Source organism: Carcharodon carcharias, chromosome 12 (genome assembly GCF_017639515.1).
Source record: "Carcharodon carcharias isolate sCarCar2 chromosome 12, sCarCar2.pri, whole genome shotgun sequence".
Lineage (NCBI taxonomy): Eukaryota > Metazoa > Chordata > Chondrichthyes > Lamniformes > Lamnidae > Carcharodon > Carcharodon carcharias.
In genome coordinates, this window is record NC_054478.1 from 141,787,556 (window position 1) to 141,809,060 (window position 21,505).

General features: G+C 43.7%; 2 protein-coding genes across 35 annotated transcripts in view; both read left to right on the forward strand.

Annotated features, from left to right (window-relative positions):
• The window catches only part of LOC121285233 (poly(rC)-binding protein 3), a 171,305-nt gene extending 159,502 nt beyond the window's left edge, over positions 1–11,803 (forward strand). For all 32 annotated transcript variants that reach the window (XM_041201560.1, XM_041201543.1, XM_041201569.1 and 29 more), the window contains one exon: positions 11,312–11,803. In XM_041201560.1, coding sequence (XP_041057494.1) covers positions 11,312–11,348 — 37 coding nt within the window. In that variant the 3' untranslated portion in view covers positions 11,349–11,803. The remainder of the gene's footprint in view (positions 1–11,311) is intronic.
• A 4,904-nt stretch (positions 11,804–16,707) lies between these two features.
• The window catches only part of LOC121285270 (protein mono-ADP-ribosyltransferase PARP12-like), a 47,935-nt gene continuing 43,137 nt past the window's right edge, over positions 16,708–21,505 (forward strand). For all 3 annotated transcript variants that reach the window (XM_041201669.1, XM_041201670.1, XM_041201671.1), the window contains exon 1: positions 16,708–17,096. In XM_041201669.1, coding sequence (XP_041057603.1) covers positions 16,783–17,096 — 314 coding nt within the window. In that variant the 5' untranslated portion in view covers positions 16,708–16,782. The remainder of the gene's footprint in view (positions 17,097–21,505) is intronic.

Consider the following 21,505-nt stretch of genomic DNA (forward strand, 5'->3'; position numbering starts at 1 on the left):
ACTGCTTCCTGAGCTGTGACAAATGGGAAAAAGTTTGATCAACCCACCAGATTGCCCTAATTCTACCTAACTGTTCAATTTAGGTTGACAGAATATGAGCACCAGGTTTGTAAACTTAATAAGTTTATAAGAGTGGGATAAAACAGTTCAACAGCACCAGTCCGGAGTACAGGATTCGATGAGTTGATTTTGATCAGTGTCTTCCAAATTCCTTTAAGCTCTTGTTGATGACATGAGGTGGTCTGCCAGCACTTTCAGTATTTAGCTCACTGGTTGAGAACTTGCCTTTCAATTCTCTAACAGTGGCTTTCCCCTTTTCCTTTTTATAGGGGTTTGCTCAGAGAGAGCAAGTCATAGAAATATGATGAAAAGAGATTTTTAGATGCTTTCTCTTTGCAGGCCAGGAGCTTTCTACTTTGTAGAATTACTGGAATCTTCCACATGCAAGAGGTTTTAGGCCTTGTTCCTTTCAGGCTAGGAATTATTCAGCTGCACTGCCCTCAACACAAAACCTGGTCAGGAACCAATTAAAATGCTGTTGTCAGACAGCTCCCTTGGTCCAGGACTCCTTTCCAGAACTATCTTGTTATTCGTGGCATACTCTGTTCCAGGACGCAACATTGTATATATATTTATTTATTTATTTTATATATATATATATATTATATATATCATCCTGTTCCAGTGGACATGTCTTTCACACCAGCCATTGTAATTCTAATCCACAGTCCAACAGAAATAAAAAGATATGTTCCTTACGATACGAAAATTGGGAGCTCTGTGAAAAGTCTGAGACTTGCAAGAGGACATATCCAGATTATTAGGTCAGGTAGATAGATGTCAGATGGTATTTATGGAGAAATGTGAGCTGATTCATATTGGGAGGAAGAATGAAAGGAAAAATTAATAACTAAATAGTAAAACTTTTAAAAGGGAAAGAGAAGTCTTTTGGTTTGGAAACACAGAAGGGAAAGGCAAGTTGAAAATGCTGTGTTTTTATAAAACGTAACCAACATGTGGGATCCTTGATTTTATAAATAAGGGCCTTAAATAGGAACAAGGAGGCAATGCTAAACCTGCACAAATAATGGCTAGGCTTCAGTTAGCATATTGGGAATTCAGTAAGATGATATCAAGGATAAGATTTCAATTATGAGACACGAGAGAAACCGGTGTTTTTATAAAAGTAAATATTAAGGGAAGATCTGATAGAGGAGTTAAAGTTATGATGAGGTAAACAGATAAAAATTATTTCCAGTGATTTGTGAGTCAGTAACTAGAGGGCATGCATTTAAAATGAACACTAAAAGAACAATGGGAAAGGTTAAAGATGTGTTTTTTTGCAAAGAGTAGTTGGACATGGAGTGGCCTACCATAAACAGGTGTGGAATCAAAATCCATAAAACAAATGGATGAATACGTGAAAAAAAATTGAGCACTATGGGGGAAGGGCACAGAGTGTGGGATAAAGATGATGCGGTCATGAATAGCGTTGTCTGATGCTCTCTCTAACTGGCAATTTGTTTAACCACCATGCACTTGCTCCCTAGAACTTGCTCTCTAGTTTGTTCTGCCTTGATGTTTTGCTCCCTGTTTTGAAGAGCTTTGTGTTTTGATTACCCCTCCATTATTGTGTGCTTTAACCTCCTAGTCAGTGTTGACTATTCTCCTTGTGCAAGTGCTTTGAGACGTCTATTTTAAGTTCCATACTTCGATACAATAATGTACCAGGACCAGATGAGATGCATCCAAGAGTACTGAGGGAAATGACACTTCAGTGGTAGGGAAACTTCTGGAAACTATAGTTTGAGACAAAATCAATAGTCACTTAGACAAAACATAGAAAATAGGAGCAGGAGTAGGTCATTCGAGCCTGCTCCACCATTCAATATGATCATGGCTGATCCTCTTATCTCAATGCCATACTGCCGTGTTCTCCCCATACCCCTTGATGCCTTTAGAATCCAAAAATCTATATATTTCCTTCTCAAATATATTCAGTGACTTGGCTTCCGCAGCCTTCTATGGTAGAGAATTCCACGAGTTCACCACCCTCTGAGTGAAGAAGTTTCCTCTCATCTCAGTCCTGAATGGTCTACTCTGTATCCTGAGACTATGACCCCTTGTTCTAGAACACCACCCCCACCCACCCCCAGCCAGAAGAAATATCATCCCTGCATCCTGTCTGTCTATCCCTGTCAGAATTTTATATGTTTCAATTATATCCCTTCCCCTTCTGCTAAACTCTAGTGAATACAAGCCTAGTTGGCCCAATCTCTCCTCATACAACAATCCTACCATCCCAGGAATCAGTCTGGTGAACCTTTGCTGCACTCCCTCTATGGCAATTATATCCTTTCTTAGGTAAGGAGACCAAAACTACGCACACTACGCCAGGTGTGGTCTCACCAAGGTCCTGTACAGCTGCAGTAAGACATCCTTGCTCCTGTACTCAAGTCCTCTCACAATGAAGGCTAACATAGCATTTGCCACCTTAACTGTTTGCTGCACCTGCATGCCTGCTTTCAGTGACTGGTGTACAAGGACACCTAGGTCTCTTTGTACATCAACATTTCCCAGTCTATTACCATTTAAATAATACTCTGCCATTCTGTTTTTCCCACTGAAGTGGATAACTTTACACTTGTACATATTATACTGCATCTGCCATGTATTTACCCACTCACTCAACCTGTCTAAATCGTTTTGAAGTACATGATAATTAAGGAAAGCCAGCATGGATAAATTAAGAGGAAATCATATTTAACTAACTTGCTGGAGTTTGAGGTGGTAATAGGAAGGTTGATGAGGGCAAAGCTGTTGATGTATATATGGATTTTCAAAGGCAAAATTTGATACAGTGCCACACAACAGACATGAGCAAAATTCTAGCTCATGGAATAAAACTTGGATAAGAAATTGGCAGAGTGACAGGAAACAGATTATTGATAAATGGTTGTTTTTCAGATTGGAGGAAGGTTTGTAGTGGAGTTCCCCAGAGGTCAGTGTTGGGACCCTTGCTTTTCCAGATATATATTAATGACCTAGACTGGTGTTTAGGACAGGATTTCAAAATTTGAAAATGATAGGAAGATTGGAACCGTCAACTGTGATAAGGATAGCCTTGAAGTTCAACTGGTGAGACTGTATAAAATAAAGGGAGAGACTCAAAAGGAGATGCAAGAACAGTGGGACCTCGGTGTATGTATATAAGTCATTGAAGATGACAGGGCATGTTGGGAGAGCAGTTAATAAAGCATATAGTATATATTATATTAGGCTTTATTAATAGGGGCATTGAGTACAAGAGGAAGGAAGTCATGTTGAATTTGTATAAGACACTAGTTAGACCTCATCGGGAATACTGCGTCCAGTTTTGGGCTCTATCGTTGAGGAAGGATATGAAGGCATTGGAGAGAGTACAGAGGAGATTCACAAGAAAGATGCAGTTGTTTATCCCTTGAATCAATGAGGAGAGGTTGGGACTGTTTTCCTTGGAGAAAAGGCTGAGAGGAAACTCTATAGAGGTATTCAAGATCCTGAGGGTATGGACAGGGTAAATAGTGAGAAATTGTTCCCACTCGAGAGCATCAAGGACCAGAGGGCAGATTCAAAATAATTGGTAAAAGTAAAAGTGATGTGAGGAAAAATGTTTTCACCCAGAGGGTGGTTGAAGTCTGGAATGAACTTCCTGAGAGGGTGGTGGAGGCAGGTTTGATCGAGTTATTCTGAAGAGAATTGGATTGCTCCCTGAAAAGAGAGGTTACAGGGATAAGGCAGGGGAGTGGAATTAGGTAGAATGCTCTTTTGTGATGTGGAATCAGTTTGGGTAGAAATAAGGAATAACAGGGAGAAGTCCTCACAGGTGGAAGTCGTCTATGAGCCCCCAAAGAGTTGCCTCATTGTAGGACAAAGTATAAATTGGGAAATAATGGAGGCATGTAGGAAGGGCGCTACAATTGTCATGGGTGATTTTAATCTGCATGTTGACTGGACAAATCAGATTGGCGGGGTAACATGAAGACAAATTTGTAGAGTGCATCAGGGATTGTTTCTTAGAGCAATACATTGTAGAACCTACCCAGAACAGGCTATTTTAGATCTAGTAATGTGTAATCAGGTGGGGTTAATAAGAGATATCGTAGTTAAGGATCTTCTAAGGGGTAGCAATCACAACATGTAGAATTTCAAATTCAGTTTGAGGGTGAGCAACTTGGGTCTCAAACCAATGTCTTCAGCTTAAAAAAGGGCAATTACAGAGGTATGAAGAAAGAATTGCCTGAAGCGGGCTGGGAAAGTAGACTAAGGGGAAGGTCAGTGGAAGAGCAGTGGCAGACATTTAAGCATAATATTTCATCACGCTCAGCAAAAATTTATCCCAGCTTTAAAAAAAAAAGGACACGAGAAGGATGAACCACCTGTGGCCAACCAAGATGGTCAAGGAGAATATCCAATCAAAAAGAAGGCATACAAAGTGGCAAAAAGTAGTGGCAGGTCGGAGGATTGGAAATTTTTTTAGCAGCGGATGACTAAAACGCTAATAAAGAGGGAGAAAATTAATTATGAAAGAAATATAAAAACAAACAGCAAAGAGCTTCTATGGGTATATAAAAAGAGAGTGGCTAAAATGAGCGTGGGACCCTTGGAGGCTGCGACTGGAGAATTGATAATGGGGAATAGGGAAACGACAAATAATTTAAACTAATATTTTGCATCAGTCTTCATGGTGGAGGACAGTATAAACATCCCAAAGATATCAGATAAGCAAGGAGCTAATGGGAGGAAAGATCTTGCAACAATTTCTCACAAGGAACAAAGTATTTGACAAACTAATGGGACTAAAGGGAGACAAGTCACCAGGACCTAATGGCCTGCTTTCAAGGGTCTTAAAGGAAGTGGCTGCAGAGATAGTGGAGGCATTGGTCAAAATATTGCAGAATTCTCTGGATTCCAGGAGGGCCCCAGCAGATTGGAAAACTGCTGATGTGGCACCCCAGTTCTTTGAGGATATAACAACCAGAGTTGATAAGGGGAAATGAGTAGATGTTGTGTATTTGGATTTCCAGAAGGCATTCGATAAGGTGCCACATAAAAGATTATTGCACAAGATAGGAGCTCATGGTATTGGGTGTAATGTATTAGCATGGATTGAGGATTAGCTAACACATACAAGACAGATATTCGGGATTAATGGGCCTTTTTCAGGTTGGAAAGACTTAACTACTGGAGTGCCATGAGGATCAATCCTAAGGCCTCAATTATTTACTATCTATATTAATGATTTGGAGGAGGGGGCAGAATGTAATGTATCCAAATTTGCTGACAATACAAAAATGGGTGGGAGGGCATAAGGAACCTGCAAGGGGATACAGACAGGCTGTAAGTGGGTGGGCAAAAACTTGGCAGATGGAGTTTAATGTAGGAAAGTGAGAGGTCATGCATTTTGGAAGAATCAAAAGGCAGACTGTTATTTAAATGGAGAGAGACTCCAAAAAAGTGCAGCACAGAGGGATCTGGGTGTTCTTGCATGAAACACAAAGTTAGCATGTAGGTGCAGCAAGTAATTAAGGTAAATGGAATTTTGGCCTGTATTGCTAGGGGGCTGGAGTTTAAAAATAGGGAAGTGCAACTGTACAGGGTGTTGGTGAGGTCACACCTGGAGTACTGTATACAGTTTCGGAACCTTTATTTAAGAAAGGATATACTGGCATTGGAGGCAGTTCAAAAGAGATTCACTAGGCTGACTCCTGGGATGAAGTGGTTGACTTATCAAGAATGGCTGAATAGGTGAGATCTTTATTCATTAGAGTTTAGAAGTTTAAGGGGTGATCTTATTGAAACGTACAAGATTCTGAGGGGGCTTGACAGGCTAGATGTTGAGAAGATGTTTCCATTAGTGGGGGAATCTCGAACTAGGGGACATAGTTACAGAATAAGGGGGCACTCATTTAAAACTGAGGAATTTCTTCTGCGGGTAGTGAATGTCTGATGTTCTCTACTCCAGAGAGTTGTGGAGGCTAGATCACTGAACATATTTAAAGAGGAAGCAGATAGATTTTTGAAATATCGGGGGTTTGAGGGCTATGAACTGGCAAGAATGAGGAGTTGAGGCCTGGGGCTGATCAGCCATGATCTTATTGAATGGTGGTGCAGGTTTGAGGGGCTGAATGGCCTACTCCTATTTCGTATGTTCTTTCCGAGAGCCGGTGCAGACTTGATGGGCCAAATGGCCTCCTACACTGTAAAGATTCTATGAAGTGGTGCCTGTCACTCTCTCACTGGCATAGTTTGTTAGTTTGATCCTTTAGAGAGAATGGAGATAGATCTGAGTTCACTGTACATTTTGCACTATTCACAATCCAGGCCCATCAGGTAACTCTTGCTGAAAACTACATGTGTGTTGTAGGCTGAGAATCATAATGCTTCAACTGTAATGCTGCTCATTGTTGAACAGCTCAGTAGCTCGCTATCTGCGATTGTGCATGGGCAAATGCTCAGCCAAGCTAACTAGGGGTTGCCCTGGTACAATACCCCAGAGTTAGTTGGCAATGTTTGAGAGAAACTGGGTTGGAAGTGACCTTATTTGGTGGTTTCTTGCAGAATAATTAGCAAGCTGAAGACACATGTGACATTTAATATTACTAATTTTATGGTCTGCACCTTAAAAACTATTATCATGTTATTGCATAGCAGAACTGCTGCTGCATGACTTCATGATGCTAATGTCAAAACAGCCTCCAAGTATGCTTTACATGGAGTCTGAGGTTGGAACACTTCATGAGTCTTAATGTTTTAACATCGATTTTAAGAGACATTAATAAATTTCAAGGGTCCCCTTGAATACAAGCTTCACTGAATCCATACAGCTGCCCCCAACCCATAGCTGTGCTAATGACTGAATGTGCTGTTGAAAACATTCCACTGTGTAGCTGACCGGATGGATATTTACAAGCTTAAAAAAAGGATCTGTAGAATCTAAGTGCATAGTCAAAAATATGCCCTGTAGATATTTTTGTTATTCTATTTCACTTATACCGACCATTTCAAATACATTTGTACTTATCCTGTCTCTGGAATCTGCACTGGTTACATTGGGAAGTAGGTTCCAAAGTACAGGTATTAGCTGCAATCAATAAATATCTGTATATACACAATTTTTCAATCGTGTACTTGTTTAAAAGGCATGATCATGGCTTTCGTTGTCCGGGCACAGCTCTTAGGTCAGATTGGCCTTGCAGTCCAGCTCTCTAAATGTTGCAGTAGATATTTAATCTGATAACAAATGAGTGAACAGATCCTTCCTGCTCAGGAGGCTGTCGGGAGGACTAATTATTCAGATAAAGCTTTTGTAGGAGGGGAGGGCGAATGTATATGAAAGTTAGAGAAAATTCTCATTTCTACATATCAGTCCCAGAGATTATATCTCAAAAACTCCACATGTTGGAAACCTGAAATAAAACAAAGTACTGAAAATAGTGTAGAGAGAAACAGTTTGCGTTTGAGATTGAACAGCCTTTCATGTAGGAGTTGTTGAAGGTGTGACAGTTTTTAAGCAGTAACCCCTGGGTGGTGTGGGGTGGGGGGCAATAGAAGATGGGGGAAGAGGAGCAAAGAACATGAAGGAAGCTTTGTGATGGGGTGGAGGACAGGAGTGATCAAATGACAAAAGGGATGATGGTGCTGGGCAACTGGGTGTTATAAAGGGGCAAGTGCAGAAACAGAAGATGGCTGTCGAGGGAGCTGAAATAACAATAGCAGAATTGTTGCTAAAACAAAAAATGCTGGAAAAACTCAGCAGGTCTAACGGCACCTGTGGAGAGAAAAACAGAGTTAACGTTTCGTGTCCATATGACTCTTCAGAGCTAAAGAGAAGTAAAAATGTGATGAAATTTATACTGTTTAAGGGGGGTGGAGCAGGTGAAGCTGGATAGAAGGCCAGTGATAGGTGGAGACAAAGGAGAGATTGTCAGAAATGTCATGGGCAAAAGGACAAAGGGGTGTTAATGAAGGTGGTACTGGCTAAAGGAGGTGCTGATGGTGGCATTAAGGTAAGAAAGCGGAGTGTGATAATAGGACAAGGATGAGCACTCTGGAAAAAACAACATGAACAAACAACAGATGCTCCTTGTGGGGGTGGGGTGGGGGGACGGTGGTGGGAAAAAAGGTTGAAAATAGGATAAAAGGTGGGGATAAAACAATGAATAAAAATAAGTGAATAAAAATGAACAAATAAAAATTAAAAGAGAATGAACATTTGTTTTGGATTGGGGGAGAGCAGATTTAAGTAAGATAAGGCAGGATCTGGCCAAGGTAGACTGGGAACAGCTACTTGTGGGGAAATCTACAGAGAAGCAATGGTTGGGGTGGGGGTGCATTCAAAAAGGAAATGGGGAGGGTACAGGCTCAACATGTTCCCGCAAGGGTGATAGGAAGGATTAACAAGCCCAGAGAACCTTGGATGACCAGAGATATTCAGGATACAATGAGAAGGAAAAGAGAGGCTTTTAGCAGTGCAAGGGAAGCAAATCAGCAGACGCATTAGTGGAGTACAGACAGTGCAGGGTGGAGCTTAAGAAAGCAATTAGGAGAGCAAGGCAGGGATATGAGAAAGCTCAGGCTGGTAAAAGTAGGGAAAATCCCAAGATATTCTGGAAGTATGTTAATGGGAAGAGGATAACCAGGGAAAAAGTAGGGCCCATTACTGACCATGGGGGCAATCTAAGGGTGGAACCAGAGGACATCGGTAGAGCGATGAACGAATACTTCACATCCGTCTTCACCCAAGAGAATGAGGATGGAGGTATTGAACTCAGGGAGAGAGACTGCGAGGTTTTTGAGCAAATTGATATCGGGAGTGACAAGGTATTGGAGGTGTTGGCAGGCTTAAAAGTGGACAGATCTCCAGGTCCTGATGATTTGTGTCCCAGCCTGCTGAGGGAGGCAAGGGAGGAGATCGCAGGGGCTCTGACCCAATTTTTTAATTCCTCTCTGGCCACGGGGGAGGTGCCAGAGAACTGGAGAACAGCTAATGTGGTTCTGCTATTTAAGAAGGGTTGTAGAGATAAGCCAGGGAACTACAGGCCAGTGAGTCTCACGTCAGTGGTAGGGAAACTATTTGAGAAAATTCTGAAGGAGAGAATCCATCTCCACTTGGAGAGGCAAGGTTTGATCAGGGATAGTCAGCATGGCTTTGTCAGAGGGAGGTCATGCCTAACAAATTTGATTGAATTTTTTGAGGAGGTGAACAGGTGTGTAGATGAGGGGAGTGCAGTTGATGTAGTTTATATGGATTTCAGCAAAGCCTTTGACAAGGTCCCACATGGGAGGCAAACGCACATGGGATACAGGATAATTTGATAAGGTGGATTCAAAATTGGCTTAGTTGTAGGAGGCAGAGGGTGATGCCAGAAGGATGCTTTAGTGATTGGAAACCAGTGTCCAGTGGCATACCACAGAGATCTGTGCTTGGTTTAGAGGGGATGTTAGGAAAAACATTTTTACCCAGAGGGTGGTGACGGTCTGGAATGCGCTGCCTGGGAGGGTGGTGGAGGCGGGTTGCCTCACATCCTTTAAAAAGTACCTGGATGAGCACTTGGCACGTCATAACATTCAAGGCTATGGGCCAAGTGCTGGTAAATAGGATTAGGTAGGTAGGTCAGGTGTTTCTGATGTGTCGGTGCAGACTCGATGGACCGAAGGACCTCTTCTGCACTGTGAGATTCTGTGAATATTGAATAAAGGGGATATCTGGAAGAAAGGGAGCAGTGGTTATGAGCTGAAATTGCTGAACTTTATGTTGAGTCCGGAAGGCTCTTGAGTTTCAGTTTAGTTTCATTGGAACAGTGCAGAAGGCTGAGGACATAATGAACATTTTCCTGAGAACTGTAAAATAGATTGGGTGCTTCAACATACTGGACTGAATTACCTTTTAAGAATGGTATTACAATTTAGGATTCTGTCTAGCTAAATCAGTCTGCTCATTAGGCCTTTTAACTTCAAAAGAGAGGAAAGAGCTGTTTTCAATAGAAAATGGCAAGAACAGGCACATGGAGCCCCAGTCTGATGATGTGCTGAAAATAATACTTTAATTCTCAAAACTGAACCAGTTGAAAAGTGAGCAATGACTCTGATGAGAGCAGCAAATCATAAGGATCCAGTCAATATTCTATGGGTTATTGACGACCCTTTAAACCGTGGTCAAAGTGATGTTTCCAATGCTTGTTTTACTGGGCGCGGCATAAAGAAAGCTCTGGCTGTTAAAAGGGAAAATCCCAAGATATTCTGTAAGTATATTAATGGGAAGAGGATAACCAGGGAAAGAGTAGGGCCCAATACTGACCAAGGGGGCAATCTATGGGTGGAGCCAGAGGACATCGGTAGAGTGTTGAATGAATACTTCACATCCGTCTTCACCCAAGAGAATGAGGATGGAGGTATTGAACTCGGGGAGAGTGACCTCTCCATGGGGTTGGGCAGCAGAGAATTATTGACCAGCTCCAGTGATTCAACTCTAACAGCCAGCTTTAGAGGAGTTAGGTGGCATGGAATTAACTCTCTCCATCCTCAGCCAAGTGTGATACGTGAAGTAGAGGGGGAAATGGGAGAATAGTGCTCCTTTTCAAAAAGATTATTTCAAAGATAAAACTATTCAAGCATGAACTGTCAAACCTGAAAAGCATATTCCCTTCGTTTGCTCAATTTGAGGGTCATTGTTGCTTTGGTCCTCTACTCATTCAATTGCTGTTCCCAAAAGTTGAGCAGAGAAGCAAAAGTTTCATTCCACAGTTGACGGCTTGATGAGAAAAATCAAATGTAGAGCAGGTATTTAACTGGCATTTAGCCAAGTGTAAATCGCAGTTCATTTTGACCAGTAAGTGAAAACTACATGTTTGGGTATTCACGAATCAGAAGACTACCCCAGGAGGAGTTTGCTAAAAAGGTTCAGGATCTGACACCATTCCCAAGTCTATCAGATTTTTAGGAAATAGTAGAATTATTGTAGCTTGCTGAGTTTGAGCAAGTGAATGTTGTGGCTTTAACCACAATTTTCTCTTGCTTGATTTACCACAAGAATAACATGGATGCATTTAAGTGAAAGCTACATAAGTATGTGAAGGAGAAAGGATCAGAAGGCTATGCTGATAGGGTAAGTCGAAGTGAGGCAAGAGGCTGCTTGTGTGAAGCATAAACATTGGCATAGATCTGTTGGGCTGAATTTCTTATTTCTGAGATGTAAAATTCTATGTAATTGAAGCTCATTCAGAATTTTTATTGATCAAATTGTGTTTTTGTTTCTCTCCCTCTCCTTTAGGCTAACATCTGAAGTCTCTGGAATGGGCACACTTTAATTGTTTCCTCATCTCCCTCTGCTATTTGTGTCATGTTACCCACTTACATAAACCACAAGCAACCTGCTATCACACCCTGTTTGTAAAATTTGTATATTACCGTCCTGCCTCATAGACAATACTTAGAATGTTGAATTTTAAAGAATTATTCTGAAGTTCTTTTCTAATTCCAATCCTTTCTGGCTAGACCCTCCTTTCCCATTGCTTCATGCTTTAATGTAGGTTTTTTGGTTCCACATTTACTTAAATTAACTATTGCTTGCAAAAAATGTATTTGCAGACTATTTCTTCTGTATACTTTTTAGTTCAGTAATTACTGGTAACATGATTGCAACCTCTTTTTATAAAAAAAAAATAAACCTTGATGTAATCCAATTATTTGTAGTTGTTCTATTTGGTTATAATAAAGGAAGGCACATGACTGGCTATGTGCTGAAATACAACCTGTCACTAAACACGTTTTGCCTGTCGTCTCTATCAGCTGCCATGAAAAGGTACATATCCATGGAATTGCAAGGACCTTGCTGATGAAGTAAATATTTTAGAAGGCAATATGGAGCAGCATGGTGATTGTTGATCCACTGGGCCAGGAGTGTGTAGAAGAGGCAAGAGGGACATGATGCAATTTTTAAAATGCTAATCCCCAAGGAATAAATTGGCTGTTTGGAGTGGTGCCCGATAGTTGAGATTGCTGCCCACAGAGCACTGCTGGTGGTTGACAAGTTTGTGTGGTGAAGAATACCAGTGGAGGTATTCAGAAGGGAGTTGAATCTGGTAGAAACGACGGTTGAAAGGAGGGAGGGATCACAGGCCTGACGCTAGAAAGAGGGGTGCAACTGGAATGGGACCTTGGCCATTAAGGAGTGAAATCAGTGACAATTTTCCCAAGAATATTTGATATCCAGAACTCTTCCACCAAAAGACTGTGGGTGCAGGGTCCTTGACTTTAAGAAGCAAGACTTCTAAATTCTAGGTAGGTAAGAGTTTCAAAGGAAATGAAACAAAAGCAGTTAGAGATAAGAGATCAGTCATGATCTAACCTGAATCGTGGAGCAGGCTTGAGACGATGGGATCAAAATCACTTGAATAGATTTTCTGGTCATTATCTCTCAGCTTTGTCAGAGTTTGCTGTGCACAAATTGTCTGCCACATTTCCTACATTATAACAGTCTTTGAAAGTACTTCATTGGCTGTAAAGCATTTTGGAACATCCTGAAATTGCAGGTCATACATACTCACAAAGACGAGGTGTTTGAGTGCCCCACTTCCATTTCTTAAAGCCCCACTATTACGTTGGTTAATTCTGTGATGTCATGACAGTGTGGTCCTATTCTGCCCTCCTGCTGATGGTAGGAAGAGGAGCAGTGTCAGCCCCATAGTCTCGGCCCATCTTTGTCCTCTCCTGGAAAGGCTCAGCAAGCCAGGAACAACTGTGGAAAGGAAAACCGATGTTTTCAGGTCTCTGACCTTTGATCAGAACTGAGGAGGATTAGAAATGTGTTGGGTTTTGAGTAAGTGAAAGGGAGAAGTCCAACAGAAATGAAGGTGTGTGAGAGGGCAGGAGAGATTAAATGAAAGGTTTCTCAATCACAGAATTGTTACAATGCAGAAGGAGGCCATTTGGGCCATTGTGTCTGCACTGGCTCTCTGACAGCAATTCACCTAGTGCCATTCCTTGGCCTCCCTGTAACCCTGCAGACTCTTCCTTAAGATTCCCTTGTTGAATGCCTTGATTGAACCTGCCTCCACCACATTCAGGCCGTGCATTCCAGACCTTTCCCACTGGCTGCATGAAAAAGTTCCTCTCCTCGTGCCTCCATTGCTTCTTTTGTCAATTACTTCAAATCTTTCACAAGTGGGAACAGTTTCTCCCTATCTGTCCAGACCGCTCATAATTTTGAATACCTCTATCAAATCGCCTCACGGCTTTCTCCAAAGAAAATAGTTCCAAATTCACCAATCTATCTTAGTAACTGGAGTTCCTCATCCTGAAACTCATTCTCGTGAATCTTTTTTCTGCAATCTCTCCAATTCCTTCACACCCTAAAGTGTGGTGCCCAGAACTGGACACAAGACTCCAGCTGAGGCCAAACTAGTATCATACATAAGTTTAACATTAGCTCCTTGCTCTTGTACTCTATATACCCCTATTAATAAAGCGTAGGATACTGAATGCTTTATTAATCACTCCCTCAACCTGCACCATCGCTTTCAATGACTTATGCACATATACAGCCAGGTCCCTCTCTTCCTGCACCTGCTTTAGAGTTGTATCCTTTATATTATCTCTCCATGTTCATGATACAAAAGCCAAAGGGAATGATAACGGGGCAAGTAAAGAAGCAAAAGATGTCTAGATGAGGTGTGAATGGCAAGGTAACAGGCGTGGAGATTATGCTTTCTCCCTTTTAAAAGCATTGACTGGTCTGTATTTCTAAATTTTTTTGTGTGTGTCTCTCTCTGCACCTCTCCCTCTGTGTGTAATTGTCTCTCTCTCCCTCCCACTTTCAGCATTTGCATTTTTTTCATTAGCGTATTGGGAAAACAATGATAGTACAGAACACCGCTAAGGTTGAAGTGAATAAGAGGAAGCTACAGTAAACCAGGAATTAGCACAAAGGAAGTAAAATATTTTGGTGTTATTTTTCACAAAGCCTGTTGAAGTTAGAAGAGCAGGGGCATAAAGTCCATAGAAATGTAATTTCCAACGGTCATCATGCAGAGCAAGAACAGCATAAAATTGCATTCTCCAAGCAGAAAATTGCACAGCATAGGGATGATCAAGGCTATGATGTGGGGTGTCTTGTTGTACGGGGCTGACCCATGGACCTAGAGGAAAACAGACATCCACAGACTAGAAAGTTGTGAAATGCCCTGGAGAAGGATGGAGTGGGTCAGCTGGAGAGAACACGAGAGCAATGGAGTAGTTCTCGGGATGGTGGAGGAGGAAAGATCATTAGTCAATATCATCAAGAAAAGGCAACAAGGTTGGATTGGCCATATTCTAAGGCATGGGAACTTGCTGAGGGAGGCGATTGAAGGAAGATTACAGGGATGTAGGCCAAGGGGGAGAAAGAATGATAACTTGAAATTGAAAGTAGGCTCTTACAAGCAACCAAAGAGGTAAGCGTAAGTCTGCAAGGCACGGAGAAATGAGCAGAGTATGTGCTTTTCAGTAGATCACTACTACTTACAGAAGGCCAATCAGGAGTTCAATGCCATTTAAATCTTGTGCAATAGTGCCATCTACAGTTCTGGAAGAACACAGGTCTTGACCCTTTTTATTTTCCTGGGCATTGGCACTGTTTTAGGATTTCTTGGTGACTGTTTCATGACAGAAAGATAAAATTACTTCTTTCATATGCTTGCTCACCCTCACCCCACCCTGCGTTCGCAAAGGAAAAATATACATTTATTTAGTGCCTTGTAGCACTTACACTTTACAACAGTAGCTGCTTCAAAAGTACTCTGGCTAAAAAGCACTTTGGGCATACTACGGTCATGAAAGGCGGTACCTAAGTGCAAGCTTTTCTTATAACTCAAACTTTGGACACTACAGGTGAGTCTCAGCCCATTCCATCAATTTGTAGGTTACTTTGTTCCTTATGAGAAAAACCACTCATTTTTTAAAAAACTTGCATTCATATAGCACTCTTCAAGACCACTGGGTGCCTCAAAGCATCTTACAGCCAAAGAGATACTTTTTAAAGTGTAGCCACTGTCACAACGTAGGAAAGACAGCAGCCAATTTTGCATTTAGCAAACTCACACAAACAGCAATGTAATTATGACCAGGTAATGCTTTTTGTGATGTTGTTCGAAGGGGAAAATATTGGCCAGGACACCGGGGATAACTCCACCGCTCCTCTTGGAAATAGTGCCATGGAATCGTCTCCATCCACCCCATCTAGCAGGTGGGGCCTCGGTTTAATGTCTCATCCGAAAGATGACACCTCTGCCAGTGCAGCACTGGCTTGGTGCAGAGCTCCCTTGGCCCGGTACTCACTCGGTCCGACACCCGCTCAATCCAGCAGTGTGTGTGTGTCAGGCTGGATGCTCTAGAACCTTGAATTCTGAACCTTAGAAATCAGAGGGGAGAGTGCTACTAACTGAGCCACAGCTGACATGGACACTACTTGAGTTTATTATCTGGCGAAAGGACTGAACTGCATCTTGATGGTCGCCTGGTGACAGTTGTGCGTGCCGTGTGAGGACTGGTTTGAGATTAGCTCCCCCAGCACCAACACATGGTTTTTGCCTCACATGAGGAACGCAGTTCTGGACAGAATGCGATCTTGGTTCCATAATCTTGGCATTTTTGCATTTTAGCTCAGCAACCTGTTTGCTTTGTGCCAACTGTACACATCATAGCAATCCCACTAAGCCATTCAGTTACAGAGAAAGCCAACAACACAAAGATGCTTCCATATAGCACCTTTAACATCGAATAACATTCTAAGGTGCTTCTACACGAGCGTTATCGGACAAAGTTTAGCACTGAACCACGTGAGATATTAGGACAGGCGAACAAAAACTTGGTCAAAATGGTAGGCTTTAAGGGACAATGTCATGGGTAAGATTGAGGGAGAATCCCAGAGCTTGGGGACCAGGCAGCCGAAGGCAGGGCTTTCAATCGTGGGTAAAGGAAATCTGGAATGTCCTAGAGTCCAGAATTGGAGACACGCTGCTCTCGGAGTTTTCGGGCTCGAGAACATGACAGAGATGGGGGGTGGGGGGATGGATGGATTTAAACACAAGGATGAGAATTTTAAATGAAGGCATCGCTGGATAGGGAGCCATGGTAAGTCAGCAAACACAGGGGCGATGGGTGAACAGGACTTGGTGCAAGTTAGGATATGGTATCGGAGCTTTGGATTAACTCAAGTTGATGAAGGGAGGCTGCCAAGGGAGCATTGGAATAGCCAAGTCTGCAGGTAACAAAGGTGTTAATGGTCAGTGTTAGTTTTGAGCCTTGGCTGCGGATGTAGTTCAAAAGCAGACCATGAAGATGCTACAACGTCCAGACAGACAGAGCATAAGCTAGGGGTCCCGCTCCTGGTTCCTTTGTAGTGAGCCCTGGTGGGAAGTGCACACGCTCCTTGAGTGAGGGTAAGAACAGGCTCTGCCATGGTGCCTCCACAGTCAAATAGCTAACACACGCTCACAGTCTCCGATATGGTGACCTGATGCCTGAGGTTTTTTTTTATTGCATTGTGCCCCAGCAGAATCAAGGGGGAAAACTGACAAAGGGAGTTTGGTAACTGAAGGGTTAAGATGAAAGCCTCCTTCCTGACTGGGGCTGACCCACAGCCAGCCAGTAAATCTCCTGCTTTCAGTTTTGTTTCTAGGGTTCCCTGTCACACCACCGAGACCATTTTTTTTTGTCAAGCTCGCCTGTTTGAAAAGGAGAAAATAAAAAAGGCGAGGAGGGGAAATGTCGGAACTGACAGTCACAGAATTCAGCCTCAAGAGCCTCTGTGCCAATGATGGGTCTCTGACTTACACCACCATCCTCAGGGAAGTTGGTAGCCGTTTCGGGGTCTGTGGGCAGGACGTAGACCGAGCCCTGAGCAACACTCAACACTTCGCTTTGGTGAAATGTCCTGGAGCCCTGGGGTCCAACCTGGTCATCGCTGTCACCTCGGTCAGGCTGTGCAAGAACTATCCGAACAGAGACTGTGAGGACTGTGGCAAGCTGCACTTATGTCGCCGCTTTATCTATGACGACTGTAGACCAAACAAAGCCGAGTGAGTGTGGAAGTGAACCCTTCCTGCTGAAGAACGCTATTTACCCACTGCCTGGTCCGCAAGTCAAAACATTGCAGAGGTCTTCAGCTTTTTCACTGGTCCCCCAAATGAGTCCAATGTCCAACAAAAGCTGTTTGTGCAATTAAAGCTGGTTCACGTAGACCAGAAGATCCGGTTGTCCCCCTATCTCACAAAACTTGGCGCACAGGCGTTGGGTGGAGTTTCTCCCTCTTTAACTTTGGGAATGTGCGCCAAGGCCGGCATTTACCGGCTCAGGGAATAGTTACGCCGCGGGTTGAGGCCGATCAGCCCCTCGAATCTGTGCCAGCTCTCTGCAAGAGCAGCTCAGCTCGGCCCACTCCCCGATTTTTTTCCCTTTCCGACGCTTATCCAATTTGTTTTTGGAAAGACGTGATTGAACCTGTATTCCAGATCCTAACCACTCGCTGCATTTTTTAACCCATTTTTTTTTGCCATTTATCTTTTAAATCTCTGTTCTCTGGTTTGTGACTCTTCCACCCATGGGAACAACTTTTCTCTATCTACTCCGTCCAGACCCCTCTCAACCTTTTCTTTCATCCCAGCTTCTCCAATCTATCCACATAACTGAAGTCTTTCATTCCCAGAACATGTCTCAAAGATCTTTTCTGGACCCACCTGATCTAAAGCCTCCATCCATACCTTTTCCAAAAGTGCAGTCCCCAGGATTGGCCACAATATTCCAGTTGAAACTGAACCAGAGTTTTATACAGGTTTACCATAACTTTCTCGGTTTTGCACTCAATGCCCCTTATATATAAAGCCCAGCATCCTGTAACCCTTATTAACCACTTTCTCAACCACTTCTTTGGGCAGGAGTCCTCTCCCAGTTCAACGGATCCTTTTACCCATCTCCAATATTCTCCCTCCACCTGGACCCCTCCCTCTGGATTCTTACCTTCTCTTGATCTTTTCATTGAGAACTGTTGGCGCGACATTAGTCGTCTCAATTTCTCTGCTCCTCTCACCCATTCTAACCTGTCTCTCTCTGAACTTACTGCACTCTATTCTCTCATGTCCAACCCTGACATTGTCATCAAACCCACTGACAAGGGTGGTGCTGTTGTTGTCTGGCGCAACTCTACCTCGCGGAGGCTGAGCGTCAACTCGCAGACACTTCCTCCTACCTCTCCCTGGACCATGACCCCACCACTGAACATCAAGCCATTGTTTCCAGGACTGTCACTGACCTCATCTCCTCTGGGGATCTTCCTCCCACAGCTTCCAAACTGATAGTCGCCCAACCTCAGACGGCCCGCTTCTATCTCCTACCCAAAATCCACAAACAGAACTGCCCCAGTAGACCAATTGTCTCAGCTTGCTCCTGCCCCACAGAACTCATTTCTCGTTATCTTGGCTCCCTTCTCTCTCCCCTTGTCCAGTCCCTTCCCACCTACATCTGTGATTCCTCTGACACCTTATGTCACATCAACAATTTCCAGTTCCCTGGCCCCAACCGCTTCCTCTTCACCATGGACGTCCAATCCCTCTACACCTCCATCCCCCACCAGGATGGTCTGAGGGCCCTTAGCTTCTTCCTCGAACAGAGGCCCGAACAATCCCCATCACCACTACTCTCCTCCGTCTGGCTGAACTTGTTCTCACACTGAACAATTTCTCCTTCAACTCCTCTCACTTCCTCCAAATAAAAGGTGTGGCTATGGGTACCCACATGGGCCCCAGCTATGCCTGTCTCTTTATGGGGTATGTGGAACATTCCTTGTTCCAGTCCTACTCCGGCCCCCTTCCACAACTCTTTCTCCGGTACATCGATGATTACTTCGGTGCCACTTCACGCTCTCGTCGGGACTTGGAAAAATTTATTAATTTTGCTTCCAATCTCCACCCCTCCATCATTTTCACATGGTCCATCTCTGACACTTCCCTTCCCTTCCTTGACCTCTGTCTCAATCTCTGGCGATAGACTGTCCACCAATATCCATTACAAACCCACCGACTCCCACAGCTACCTCGACTACAGCCCCTCACACCCCGCTTCCTGTAAGGACTCCATCCCATTCTCTCAGTTCCTTCGCCTCCATCGCATCTGTTCCGATGATGCTACCTTCAAAAACAGTTCCTCTGACATGTCCTCCTTCTTCCTTAACCGAGGTTTTCCACCCACGGTCGTTGACAGGGCCCTCAACCGTGTCCGGCCCATCTCCCGCGCATCCGCCCTCACGCCTTCTCCTCCCTCCCAGAAACATGATAGGGTCCCCCTTGTTCTCAATTATCACCCCACCAGCCTCCGCATTCAAAGGATCATCCTCCGCCATTTCCGCCAACTCCAGCATGATGCCACCACCAAACACATCTTCCCTTCACCCCCCCTATCGGCATTCCGTAGGGATCGCTCCCTCCGGGACACCCTGGTCCACTCCTCCATCACCCCCTACTCCTCAACCCCCTCCTATGGCACCACCCCATGCCCACGCAAAAGATGCAACATCTGCCCCTTCACTTCCTCTCTCCTCACCGTCCAAGGGCCCAAACACTCCTTTCAAGTGAAGCAGCATTTCACTTGCATTTCCCCCAACTTAGTCTATTGCATTCGTTGCTCCCAATGTGGTCTCCTCTACATTGGAGAGACCAAACGTAAACTGGGCGACCGCTTTGCAGAACACCTGCGGTCTGTCCGCAAGAATGACCCAAACCTCCCTGTCGCTTGCCATTTCAACGCTCCACCCTGCTCTCTTGCCCACATGTCTGTCCTTGGCTTGCTGCATTGTTCCAGTGAAGCCCAACGCAAACTGGAGGAACAACACCTCATCTTCCGACTAGGCACTTTACAGCCTTCCGGACTGAATATTGAATTCAACAACTTTAGGTCGTGAGCTCCCTCCCTCATCCCCACCCCCTTTCTGTTTCCCCCTTCCCTTTTTTTTCCAATAAATTATATAGATTTTTCTTTTCCTTCCTATTTCCATTATTTTTAAATATCTTAAAATCTTTTATGCTCTCCCCACCCCCACTAGAGCTATACCTTGAGTGCCCTACCATCCATTCTTAATTAGCACATTCGTTTAGATAATATCACCAACTTTAACACCTATGTGTTCTTTTGTTCTGTTGTTGTTGACATCTTTTGATGATCTGCTTCTATCACTGCTTGTTTGTCCCTACAACCACACCCCCCCCTCCACTTCTCTCTCTCTCTCTCTCCGCCCCCCCCCCCCCCACACACACCTTAAACCAGCTTATATTTCAACTCTTTCTTGGACTCGAACTCAAGTTCTGTCGAAGGGTCATGAGGACTCGAAACGTCAACTCTTTTCTTCTCCGCCGATGCTGCCAGACCTGTTGAGTTTTTCCAGGTAATTCTGTTTTTGTTTTGGATTTCCAGCATCTGCAGTTTTTTTGTTTTTATTACTTTCTCAACCTGTCCTGCCACCTTCAATGATTTGTGTACATATATCCCCCACCCCCCCCAGGCCCCTCTGTTCCTGCACCCCCTTTAGAATTGTATCCTTCATTTTATACTGCACCTCTGCATTCTTTCTACCAAAATGCATCACTTCACACTTCTCTGTGTCAAATTTCCTATCTCATGCCTGCCCTTTCACCCAGCCCGTCTCTGTCTGCTCCTGAAGTCTGTCACGAACCACCTCACAGTTCACACCGCTTCCAAGTTTGGTGCCATCTGCGCATTTTGAACTTGTGCCCTGTACACCCAGGTCTCAATCAATGCCGAATACATTAGCCACTAGCCACCATGTGGCTAATTAAGAACCAAGACGTGGCTCGTTGCATTTCTGCTCAGTAGATCCAAAAGAGGACTATGATTGGGGCTGGTGATCTCAAAACTTGCGTTGGCATGGCGTATACATGTGAACATTAGCCCTTTTGTGCACTTTTTAAAAGAGTGTGACCAAAAAGCAGAGTGTGCAAGTGCTTTTTTTTTAAATCATTGTGAGTTACATTCTTGGTCACTGAGTGGCGGTAGATGTTGAAGTGTATTTGCATATGTGAAGTACAAGTATTTGCATTGCGTGAGGTCATGTAACATATTTCACTAACATCAGCAGATGCCGCTGTAGCCACACCCCTGTGACGTCACCACTTTCTATTGGGCAACACTGGTCTAAGTTATTAATATGTATCAAGAAAAGCAATGGACTTGGGTATCAACCCCAGGGAACCCACTGTATGCCTTCCTCCAGTCTGAAAAATAGCCATTCACCACTGCTCTCTTTTCCCAGTCACTTAGCCTTCTTCGTATCCATGCTGCTGTTCTGTCCCTGTAATTCCATGGGCTCCAACTTTGTTGACAAGCCTGTCATGTGGCACTTCATCAAATGCCATTTGGAAGTCCTTGGAGACCACATCAATTGCATTACCCTCATCAACCCTCCGTTACCTCAACAATAAAC